The 12,423-nt window shown below is 39.8% G+C and overlaps 1 protein-coding gene across 2 annotated transcripts in view; it reads left to right on the top strand.

Moving 5' to 3' along the window:
* Positions 1-174: 174 nt before the first annotated feature.
* The window catches only part of dolpp1 (dolichyldiphosphatase 1), a 62,379-nt gene continuing 50,130 nt past the window's right edge, over positions 175-12,423 (top strand). Inside the window, exons 1-8 of one of the 2 annotated variants that reach the window (XM_086097537.1) lie at positions 175-272; positions 1,056-1,156; positions 1,507-1,591; positions 1,815-1,914; positions 2,635-2,733; positions 2,842-2,970; positions 3,850-3,939; positions 4,014-4,826. In XM_086097537.1, the coding sequence (XP_085953663.1) occupies positions 197-272; positions 1,056-1,156; positions 1,507-1,591; positions 1,815-1,914; positions 2,635-2,733; positions 2,842-2,970; positions 3,850-3,939; positions 4,014-4,050 (717 nt within the window). In that variant the 5' untranslated portion in view covers positions 175-196 and the 3' untranslated portion in view covers positions 4,051-4,826. Of the gene's footprint in view, positions 273-1,055; positions 1,157-1,506; positions 1,592-1,814; positions 1,915-2,634; positions 2,734-2,841; positions 2,971-3,849; positions 3,940-4,013; positions 4,827-12,423 lie in introns of those variants that run through there. The other variant, XR_015097312.1, reaches the window with a different exon arrangement.

Below are 12,423 nucleotides of genomic sequence, written 5' to 3'. Positions count from 1 at the left end.
CGTAGTGTTTGTATTTAATTTTTTGTATTTTGCTTTATTCATTGTTCATTCAATAATTCTTCTCTAAGGACTTCCGGCTCGCGGCTTCCCTCGCCGAATGATTGGTTAGCGCCAAGGTGCTTCGCGGTTCGCCATTGGCTGACCTTGCGTGATGGGCGTGCTTCCATTGATTGCCGGGTAGTTGTGTCCGGGTAAGATGGCGTTGGAAGAGCAGTGCTCGGCGCCACCTCGATGGCGGTCTATATCGCTAACACACGTCGAGTTCGCCGAGGGTAAGTCGACTCGGCGTTTTCTCTCCAGACCACCGACACTCAGTTGACGCCCTTCGTGTGTCGTCTTCGGTGAATGGAAACAACAGTCGCCCATGGTTGCCAAATTGTGCGAAGCCGTGAAGTGCCGAATGTCACCGTGGTTGCTAAATTGTGAGACGCCGCGCATGCGCACTCGGTGGCGATGGGTACAATGAAGGCTAGCGAGTTAGCTTTTAAGATGAGTTGATATCAGCGTTTATTTCCCAAAACCAAATTCAATACACACCTCACGCCCTGAGCTGCTCGCACATTTACTTCACCGCGAAAAGAGAACATCAAAGTGTTGTTTCGTGTTAATGAATTGTTCCTTTGTGTAGTGTTGCTGACACAGACGCTAGCTCACTGGCCTGATACTGTTAGCATTGCTAGCTCCAACCCCAGTGAACAACGTGAAAAGGATTGAAAATTGAATATTTTATTAAAGAACTAATGTAAAGTAAAGCGATAGTGTTTCTCAAACGTAAAGTCAGTGTCCAAAATCTATCTATCCATCTATCAAAAAATCCACTAAAATCACAAACACAGCAGGTGAAAGTATCACTAATAATAGTTAAGCTGCATTTAATTTTTATATAGTGGACATTGATAGTCATAAAAAAAAAGAAGAAGCTGTCCACTGAAAATCCCTATGTAGTGATTTGGGACCAGGGCGACTCATTCTGAGCGCAGTGTGTTAACCCTACTCCGGAATCATTGTTATAGTGGTAACTTAAAATTGACAACATCTTCCCGTTCTCATTTCAGATGACCTGGCGGGACACCTGCTCGCCTACATCAGCCTCCTGCCCATTGCCATCCTTGTGGGCTTTGTTACGCTCATCGTCTTTAAACGGGAGCTGCACACGGTAGGTGGGAAGCGCTGTGGCACTGCCCACGTGCTCCATTTTGCGCGTTACAGCGAACCCTTGCTGTGTCAAGGTTGGTTGCTCGGCTCCTCCATTTGCTGTTTTTGTTCTTAGGCCATAGTCCTGTCTAATATGAAATCATCTTGTGGCAACTTAGTGCCAAGGAACTTTGTTAATGTGCATTGAGGAGGTTCATTGTGGTCCTTAGTTGCCACATTATTGCATTTAGTGGCAATCTAGAATTTTTTTACAAGATGTTTTTCATATGACAGCAGTAGACAAGTGGATTTTCATTGGTCCAAATAGAGTTTGTACTGCTGCCAGTGATCGTTAACAGCCTGTCTTCACAGATTTCCTTCTTCGGTGGACTCACCCTCAACGAGGGCGTGAACTGGATACTCAAGCACATACTCAGAGAGCCGCGTCCATGCGCAGGTGCAGGAAGCTACCGCCATCTTTTTTCGATAAAAATAAAACTAAGAGACTCATGCCAAACAACGCGAACACAAAACAATACACACGCTACCTTAACGGTTCCGGTTCCTTTTGTCCTATGAAGGGTCCCAAAAAGAAAAAAAAAAGAGCTCAAAAGACGGAGTGAATCATTTGATGTTGTCTGAAACGAGGTCCGGCGAGTGATGTGCTGGTTTGTCCGCAGGGGCTCATTCCACGCTGAGCACCGACTACGGGATGCCGTCCAGTCATTCCCAGCTCATCTGGTTCTTCGTTGTTTACTTCTTTCTTTTTCTTTATTTAAGGTGAGCGTGAAACAAATGCGTGCGGTTAGAAAAGGTTTACACACAAATCCATTTTGTATTATTTTAGCTAGAGGCGCAACAATTAATTGACAACTAATTAATTATCAATTCAGTTGATCATTTGATAATCGATCAATCGTTTTGTGACCTTGTTTGATTTCAAATTGTCTAACTTTTGGGAATTTCAGCCTCTTCGCATGAATTGTTCTGAGATTTCTGGAGTCCTCCACGAAAGCAAAATAAAGCAATATCTGCTTTTACTTTTGAAAACAATCGACATTTATTCCTCATTTTCTGACATGTTAACTGAATCACAATTTAATTCACATTTGTGCATTTTCTGCACTGCCAATTTGAAATGTCCCGTTTTTTTTTAAATAAATTATTGGAAATCAAAACTTTTTTTGTTCAACTCTAATCAATAAAATAATTGATAATTAAAATAATCATTTTTTGTTTTGTCAAGCAAAACAGATTACTTGATGAATCGCTTGGGTGGAGTACTATATTTTGCAGACCTAACGCAAACTTGTGCTACTGAATTTTCTCATTTGTTTATTTTTACTTTCCTCGTGCATATCGTAGCTCGCATGAATGGCGGAAAACATCTTGAAATGATGTTATTTTCTTTATGTATCCAAAATCTGGAAATTCAACAAGGGTGTGAAGACTTTTTATATGCACTGCATCTCTCGCTCGACTAACTTCTCTGCCCCTCAGAATGCATCAGACCAACAACGCTCGGTGCGTGGACCTTCTGTGGAGGCACATCCTGTCCATCGTCCTGCTGGGCGTCGCCTTGGCCGTCTCCTACAGCAGGTCCGCGCCCCCTGAATCCAGCACTCATTTTGTGACCTGCCCTGGCGGAGGTCTCCGCCCCCGTTTTCCGGCGGATTGATTTGCAGCTTGTCCCTTGGCGCTTTCCAGGGTGTACCTGCTGTACCACACGTGGAGCCAGGTGTTCTACGGCGGCGTGGCGGGCAGCGCCATCGCCGCCGTCTGGTTCTTCATCACGCAGGAGCTGCTCACCCCGTTGTTCCCCAAAATAGCGGCATGGTGAGACACATGCGGCATTCTCACTTTAAGTCGCACTTCAACAAAATAGACAACATCGGTTATCAAATATCCAGAATTATTTGTGATCATCAATGGAATTGGAATAAAACATCTGCATTTGGTTAATTACGGACTGGCGAAATGGAAATTGTGAACCAGCTGATGAATTAGTCCGTTAACAGCTTAGTCAACGACACTCTCGATCCTTGACACCCACGTCACTCACCAGCCACTTTGTTTAAAAGCCGTACACACTCGGTCACAGATACTACAGTAGAATGTGTGTTTGGTGACCTCAAGTGGACAAAAATAACTCATTTTCTCCTATAAATATATGAATACGTTCTATTTTAAATATTACCAGCGTCCCAAAAAGTTTTATGTTTTTTTATTTGCGAGAGCATACAGCGGTTATGCGAAAAATAATGAAACTTAACTAATTTCTTCAAAACGGAAATTGATAGCAGTATACTTTTTTTTTTTTTTTCGACTGAAAGAAGAGACTTTAATCTTTATTTTGGAGGTTCCATGTTTGTATAGCAATAGAACACAATATTCTGCGGGCCTTGCAAAATCGGTCCAAATCCAGTGAAACAGCCAGGAGCGAAGGGGGTTGCTTCAGTCAAAATGGCTGGGAGTGAATGAGTTAATAAAGGAAAAAATATTTTTAGAAATCTGATTAATCGATAGAGTAGTTGATTGTAAAAATATTCCTTTTCTGCAGCCCTAATTTTGAAATTTTGGGTGCGTTTTTATATATATTTTTTTTAATACAACCAATTTGGCTTATTCAGGTTTTTTCAAAGTCAAGACGCAATTATGTCCCACACATCAGCAACACAAATCCTTTTTCCTCTCTCTTCTCTCTCCCATTTGCAGGCCTGTGTCAGAATACTTCCTGGTGCGCGACACCAGCCTGATTCCCAACATTTTATGGTTCGAGTACACGGTGACGCGCTCGGAGGCCAGGTAAGGCTCTCGCCGCAGCCAACGCGGCGCTGACACTTTTTTTTTGACATTGCCGCCTCGTTCACGTCTTCCAGGAACCGACAACGAAAGCTCGGAACAAAACTCCAGTGAGCCCCCTCGCATGCATTGGACAGAAAAACACTGGAGGACTTCTGGCCTCGGGTTGCCGGCCGGGTGAGAAAAAAAAACAAAGCGGGGGAGGGGCTGGCATTGAGCTTGTACACGCACGCACACACACACACACACACACACACACACACACACACACACACACACACACACACACACCTGGTCCTTGTACAGCTTCTAAATGCAAGAGGCCAACTATTAAAACGATGGATGAAATATTTGAACGGAATGCACGCCGATGGGTCAGCTGACATTCCCCGGGAGCCAAAATGGAGGCTTTTCATTGCAGCATGTTTTTTTTTTTGTTTTTGTTTTTCAAATTCCGACACAGGCCTGACTTTTTCTTAACGTTGAAGAAATTTGTGATGTTATCATGTGAGAGAAGAAGAAAAAAAAAAAGCACTTTGTAAAAGAAAAATGGAAGCAACTAATTAATGATGGGCTCGTTAAATGTTAAGAAATATCCCCGCCCTTTTTCGTGCCGTTATGAGTGCGATGATGACACAACTGCAGGGGGTGTCCTCGATTTGCAACGTTTTATAAAACGGAACATACGTTAACTCATTCTCTGCCATTGACAGCTATGGACTTAAAAAATACATTTGGAACCATTTCTATTAGTTTAAAATGTTTTCCACTTTTGTTAATAAGAGTATGAAAACTTAGATTTTTTTTTAGGGTACATTTAAAACAGATATAAAATTTGTGATTATTTGTGAGTTAACTAGTGAAGTCATGCCATTGATTACGATTACAAATTTTAATCGCCTGATGCCCCTAATTTTTTAATCTTAAAACATTTTTATTTTTTTAATGTTTTTTTATTTTTTTTTATTTTTATTTTTTTTAGAAAAGATTATTAAAAATTAGGGGCGTCAGGCGATTAAAATTTGTAGTCTTAATTAATCGCATGACTTCACCAGTTAACTCATGATTAATCACAAATTGTATATCTGTTCTAATACAATAAAAACAATCTGGGTTTTCATACTCTTGTTAACAAAAGTGGGAAAAAATGTTAAACTAATGGTTCAAATGAATTTTTGACGTCTATAGCCGTCAATGGCAGTGAATGAGTTAAGCAGACGAAATTTTGCCAATGTGTCAAACCGTCGTCGTATAACACCAACGACTGGCAAGAAGCACGTACTCGATATCAGATTTGTATTTATTTATTTTGCCCTAAGTATTGATGGATTGGTATGAGCAGCCTCCATGAGTACTCGATACCTGGAAATGCAACCGATACTTAATCAATTAATCTGTTGATTTTCTCGATTAATGCATGAATCTCTAAAAAAGAAAAAAAGCTTGCATAATGATTCATTTATAAAAATAAAACATTGACAGTGCATAAAATGTAGAAACAAAAGTCAATTATGATTCAGTTCGTGGTTTGGTGAAAAAAGCAGCAAATCTTCATCATTGCTTTCCAAAGTAAAAGAAAAGTTTTTTTTGCTTCAACATAAAAATAATTTTGCTCTCATGGAGGACTACAAACATTTGAGATGATTTACTGTTGAGAATCTGAAATGCCAAGCGCGTGGACAAGTTTTATTAAATTAATTTTTTGTAATAAAAAAAAGAAGATAACGATTGACTTGTTAACAAAAGCAATTAATTACATACTCGATGAATTGTTGATTAATTGTTGCATTGCTCGTTTGAATAAATCAATTGCAAGGCATCTGTTCCATCTGAAATTGGTGATACTTATAAAAACAGTTTTTTTTGTCCCTTCCACGCCTAAAACGCATTCCAACACGCACCTCTAAATTTAGAACAGAATACCGATGACTGCAACCCCAGCGGAGAAGCGGAACACATTTCATGTTGGCGGTCGGAACTGCAAATGAGAATCTTTTTTTCCCCAATCGTCCTTTTACTGGGATGAAGAAATGGCGGTAAATAAAAAAAAAAAAAAACCAAATTGCCGTAAAGCGAGGGGCCCCCTGCACTGTAACGCTTTTTCACGTTGGTTTGTTTGTAGGGATTATTCGTCACTCGAGCAGGCAAAACGCATGCTCTGTAGGGTTTAAGTCTGCCCGTGAACTCCCATTATTCTTTGAAACTGGGCGTCGTGAACACGGGACCGCCCTGTCGTCGTGCGCTTTCGACACGCATCACCCGGGCGACACATCGGCTATTTCAAGAAATGACTTTCATATCATCATCATAATCATCATCATCACTTATTGAAAACGTTCCACGGGAATGAATGGAAATATTAATGGCCGTTTTTGCACATTATGACGTATACAAACAGTCATGGGAGGAAGAAATCTTTTTTTTTTAAATTCTTATTAGCACCCTTTTTTGAATGTTTTTTTTTCTTAGTTAAATTCTAACACAAGAAATGAAATAGACATGTACAAAAAAATGTTTATTACAGTAGCTCAATTGAAAAGTTGTTTTTAATTTTTTTTAAAAGAAATGTCTTCATTATAGCATACATCATTTTGCAAGACATTTCTATATAACCTAACATTGCTGCAGGGTGGAATCATCATATCTCTAAAATCATAACTTTTCAAGAAAAACAAACAAACCCAACATTGTTCAAGTTGCTATTATCTCTTACTGCCATCTATCCTTGTGCACTAACATCAATTTCATACTCTTAAAAAAAAAAAAAGAAAAAAAAAAGAGAAAAATTACATAATCTCCCTCTTTGTCAAAAATCGTAGCGCTACGAGCGACGCACTAAATAAAATGACAAGCTGACGAAATGAATCGGCAGACTTTGAATCTTGAGGCGACAAAACGCCGCACGCCTCCCGCAGCGCGAGGAACCCGAAGTTGAGGAGAAAACAGTCACATTGATTTTTAACATTGAAGTGAGTTCAGATTTTGCCTTCTGAAAAAGTATTTTGTGTGTGTTTAATGAACATCTAATTTAAAAGTTTCACTTTTTTCAATTGAGCTGCTGAAAATGGTTTTTTTTGTTTTTTATTTATTGAGATACACCTCAATTCTGTATTTCATTCATTTTTTTTGGAGTTTCTTTTTGTTAAGTTTACTGCTGTAAATTCCATGTCATTCCCAATTTATTTCATTGTAAAGTTAACAATTTCTGGAGGTTTTTTTTTTTCTTTTGCAATCCTAATGAAACGTTTGTTTGTGTGTAAATTCACGTTTACAGAAAAGCAGGTCATTTTTTTGGACCAAGGTGTTTTTGTTTGCTTTTTATGCCTCATTCGCGTTGTAGCAGTCCGGAAAAACACAATTCTGGGACTTTTTTTTTCCTTTTCTACATATATATATATAAATATGTTGTTGTAATGATCATTTTTCTTGTTCACATTTATTTTTATTTTTTACATTTCCGATGCGACATTCCGTGTCTTTTTAAACAGCGTGTACTTTTCCTTTTTTTTTTTTTTTTAACTCATCATTTTTGAAAGAAGGGAAAAATATTAATACCTAAACACGGTTGGTCGTAGCACTTGATGATGTGGAATTCCTTGGATCACCGGCGATCAAAGTGTTATAAGAATCAAAAAGGGAAGTAGAATTATGACTATTTTTTTCCATGTGTATTCTATATCAGGCTGAATAAACGTGTTTACGTACAAAGTTTTGCTTCCGGTGTCACGTTCAAATGAGAGGCCTCATCTTTTATTGCACAAAATTGTCGCCAACATTAACGATGGAGAACCCGAACGCAACGTTTGCCTATGGAAAGCAAAAACGAGGTATAAAAAAAAATGTAAATGACTTGACCGTGCACATTTTCCAAAGATGGCCAACCCGTGTAAAAATAGCTGTTAAATAAACAAACAAACGTGCAGCGCCTGCAGGCAACGTCGTCGGTCCACTCAAAGGATGATTCTGACCCACTTCTTCTGCTACTCGAAGCATCTCGGCTCCAGGAAACCAAATAAAGGAGCGATGCACAGCTGGAATAGACGGAAGAGCAAGTATAGGAAAATATAGAAATTAAAATTAAGTTGCAGGCATGAGTTGGGACTTTTTCGGAGAAAACACAAGAGTAAATTGGAAGTGAAGATTATTTGTTGGGGGGGGGGGGGGGTGATCTTTCCAAAAGCAATGTTTTAGTCTTACCAGGAAAAATTCACAAGGCTGATTTTTTTTCATATAAAAATAAAAGTACAATTCATATTTCTTGTAAAAACAAAAATGCTGAGAGTTTAAGACAAACAGTATTTTTCTTTTATTCTGGAAAGTCACAAAATTGAGGGGAAAAGTTCAATTTTTTTTTAAAATAAAGCCTTAAAACACAAACTGTCTTTCTGAAGAATAAGAAACCTGATTAAGTGAAAAAGGTTTTGCATTTTAAAATGAAAATAAATTTGTGTTTTTGTTTATAAGAGAATTTTTCATTTCCCCTGGAAAAAAAGTACATCTATTTATTTTGAAGAAATAATTTCCAAGATGAATGAAAATGTCAGCAAAGGACATAGTGGAATTACCAACGTGCGAGCTTTCCAGATATTCAACTTTATTTAATGTTGATTAAAGTTGTAACCTTTTACAATAACTTTGAAAGTGTTGAGATGATTGACTTGTTCAGAAAGATTAGCAGGAAATTGACACTATTAATGTCGGGCCCAACACAGCCCACTAGAGGGCGTACTTTGACTGTACATAACGTGCCCAACACAGCCCACTAGAGGGCGTACTTTGACTACATAAGTGGGAGTGTGGAAGCAGTTCTGATCACAATTGGACGTGCCACGGGACACCAAACAAAAAAATGTCGCAAAAAGTTTCTTCTGAATGCTGGAATAAACATGATCTCGGCTCAGTTTACTAACAAATGGACGTGACGCGAAAGTAGCTTTTATTTATTTTCTCGATTGGACCGGTTGGTACGGGATATTATTATTGTTTCGATCTTCTTTTGAAAAGTCTTCCTTGAACATAATAGAATAATAATAATATTATTAAAATCATTTTCAGACTGTTGTCCTTGTGCAAAAGGTCACATGGTCGGCTGGATACGTTTGCTCCGTTTGGTAATTGTCTCACGCTGCACCACTATCTTCCTGTGATCATATTCATGGGATAAAAAAAAAAGAAGCAACCAGCTCGCCCCTCATCAATTTTGTATCAGGCCTCGGATCCCATTTGTGGGATTATTGCACTGGCGCCGCTAAAGAATCAAAATCCCCTGATAAATATAAATGTTTTCCTGATAAACAAGTCAACCACCGCATTGACCAAATAGCCTTCAGACTGGGAGCGCGTCGTGGCGGAAAATGGAAACGTGTTGGGTTCAGGTGTGCACAGGTATCGCAAAAACATTGAAGACATTCCTATGAGGAGAGGAAGTACCTGGCAGCCATACTTGAGTAAAAAAAGGTAAAAATATCATCAGAAAATAGCTTTGTAGAAGTAATCTTGTCGAACATGACTTATTACAGGTTATTTAGGGATGCCGATGTGAAATCCCCCAAAAGTCATTTCCCCTCATCAACTTGACGAAATGTTTAGCGAGCGTATTTTTAGCTCTAAATCCCGCTAGCTCAGGTTCGACCTCCGGCGAGTGGGAATACAACAAATGCTGGCGGCGCTTTTAATGAGCTGTGTGAGAACATTTTGGAAAGCATGCTTTTTGTCTGGGATTAGAACCGAGAGTTTTCTCGATGGAATGAGGGGCTAAAAGATGGATAGTTGCGAAATGCGAAAATGTCCACCGGTCAAAAGTTTACAGACGCCTTGTGTTTCCTATGTTGTCGGCTTTTTTTCTTCTTCTTTTTTTGGGGGCAGCTGTACAGCCGTACGTGTGTATTATACTGCCCCCGGGTGGCCAAGGCGCGTACATCAGAAGGTTCGGCACAATGACAATTGTAATTGAAGCAAACAAACTGTGACAACAACACTTGAATTCTTTACCGTACAAAAATGGCATATGCTAATAATTTAGCATCCTGCTAAAGACGGAGCCGAAGTCTGCTCCAACATGCCCTCGTGACAAACGGCGAAGCAGACTTGCTTGCAGATGGCGCTCTTCGGCGCCCAGGAGGCGGCCCGCTGGCGAGGCGCTCATGTTACACAAGTAACCCTGTTCTCCTCCATTTCCGCTGCACGCGCGCGCGCGCGAGCCAAAAAATCATGCAGCACGCACTCCGTCCAGTACGGCGGCATGGTTGAGTGGATGAAGCAGGAATATTTATTAGAATACTAAAAATATGAGTAGGGCAAACCCCCACAATGGTGGGTTCCGGGATCGTACTGCTGCTATTTCGCAGATTTTGTTTTTACAGTTGATCACTATTTTTGTTCTGCCTCCCGTTTGTTTTGGGTGCAATTCCACTCTCAGCCGTTAGAGGGCACACTGTTCTGTTTGACACTGTAAATTTGAAAGAAGAAGAGTGAAAACAGGAAGTATTTCAGCAAAACCTAACAGTTTTTGTTTCTCTAATGAGAAACCCTCTTCAGTCCTGTTTTTACCTCAAAGAAAAGCAACGACTTGTGGGTTTATTTAATAAATTACATCTTTGGCCATGATTATTGATATATATATATATAGTGGGATGATAAATGAAGTGAAGAGATTTCTTGACTGCAAACACATACAATAGCGGTTATCAGTACACTGATACGTTGATCAATATTTTCGTGACATCCATTAGTCTTACAATATATTGTGTTAAAACGTGTTTGTAATTTAAAAGTGTGTTTACGTTTTGTCCACATATACACCAAGAATGCCTGCGAATCTTGTTTTATGCGCCGTTAGCAGTTGTTTGAAGGCTTAAAATGAACGTCATGCTAAATTCATTAGCCTGCCTAATTGTTAGCATTAATCTAGCGGATTTTCATTTGACTCACTCATTTACATTGGTTGAACAATGTTAAATATACCAACCAAGTTTAATTCTACTTTTTTTTTTGGAACGCACTGCTTGTATGCGTTGCGGCTTCGCGTGTAGCAGCAGTTGTTTGAATGTTTTATAATTACCATAACATCTACAATATGCTAATTTCTGTAAGCCGAGCAGCTAACATGTTTATTTGACCAATTACATGATATTGTTGAGCATTTTAACACGTTTAAGTGTGTTTTAATGAGTGTTTCAAGTGTGTGGTCTCTCGAGATTGTGGATTTTTACCTGTGGCGGTTGTTCTGAAATGCAAAGTAAGAATAAGCAAGCGTTCACTATACTGAATTTGAACTGACTGACTCCATCTCAAGCGCATTTGACAGATCTCGTTAGTCCCAGACATCTTAAATGAGGCGTATTATGTATACGTGCCCCTCGTGGCTCTTTAGCAATGTTCAAAAGTTCTCCAATCAATCAGAAATTTTAAATGCCCGCCTGCTGTGTTTTTCTCCCCCCCCCCCCCCCCCCCCCTTTTAACCCTGTAAGACTTTTGCGCATCTAAAGTCTTGGGTAGTTGGAGAACTCCCGTGGAGGTCTTTACTCATTGAGCTCGACTTGGGGACTGTACCGCAACTTGGAAGATGGCCGTTATTTTCACGGGGTAACGTCAAGGAAAATGATCTTGCTGAAGTTTCTGCGCCACCAGTCAAACTACTGTCATGCCAGGCGTTACCCGGGATACAGTATTGCGGCTCTTTGTTGGCCTTCCCCGAAGAGAAGGCGGCGTCTTGTTTGTTTCAGACGCTTTCTTCATGTTCAGGCTGAGACGCGTGAGGAACAAAACCAAATCTCAGCCGCTTTTCACGTGACGTCGACAGCAAGTATGTTTACTCTGCAGTCCTTAAATCTGGTGAGCTCTTTGTTGATAAAGCCGACTTCCTTTCCCTTGGCAACATTCTTCTTTTTGAGGGGAATAAAATATTCCTTGTGCCACTTTTTGTTGACCTTCATGTTGCCTTAATTTTATGTTTTCACTTTTTATCCTACAGCCAACTAACTTCTGACACGAGTGACACCATTTGTCACCGGCCATGTTCCACGCCTATCGCATCGTCCTAATGAGGATGACAATAAGGGCCCCCCCCCCCCTGTCCCAAGGGCGCGTCCAAATATGGCCACTGCAGTTAACCGTCCCACTTCTGCCGCCTTTGAAAGAAAATAAGGGGAAAAAAAGGATTATGTTGACTTTTCATGTCAAGATCTCATTTTCAATCCTGTCACGGACTAACCTTGTCTTGGCTATGCAGCTTTCATTTGTTTCTGGGTTAATTGTTTTAATTGTCCAATCAGATTTCAGCTTCTAAGTGTTGCCAGGTAAATTAAATCTACCCAGTGCCACCAGAATCATGAGCGCTGGCGTCAGACACCCATACACACTGTAGAAATATTAATGTTTTAATCGATCTGAACAAAGACAGATTACATTACAGATTATTATTAGTCCTCTGATTGGTTAATCAGAGCTAATTTAGTGTCACTGCAATACAGGTGACTGAACAGAAGA

Source organism: Leptonotus elevatus, chromosome 15 (assembly GCF_054856555.1).
Source record: "Leptonotus elevatus isolate MCC_2025b chromosome 15, RoL_Lele_1.0, whole genome shotgun sequence".
Taxonomy (NCBI): Eukaryota; Metazoa; Chordata; class Actinopteri; order Syngnathiformes; family Syngnathidae; genus Leptonotus; species Leptonotus elevatus.
The sequence above is the reverse complement of the archived record's forward strand: the minus strand, read 5'-3'. Positions and strand labels throughout refer to the sequence as shown.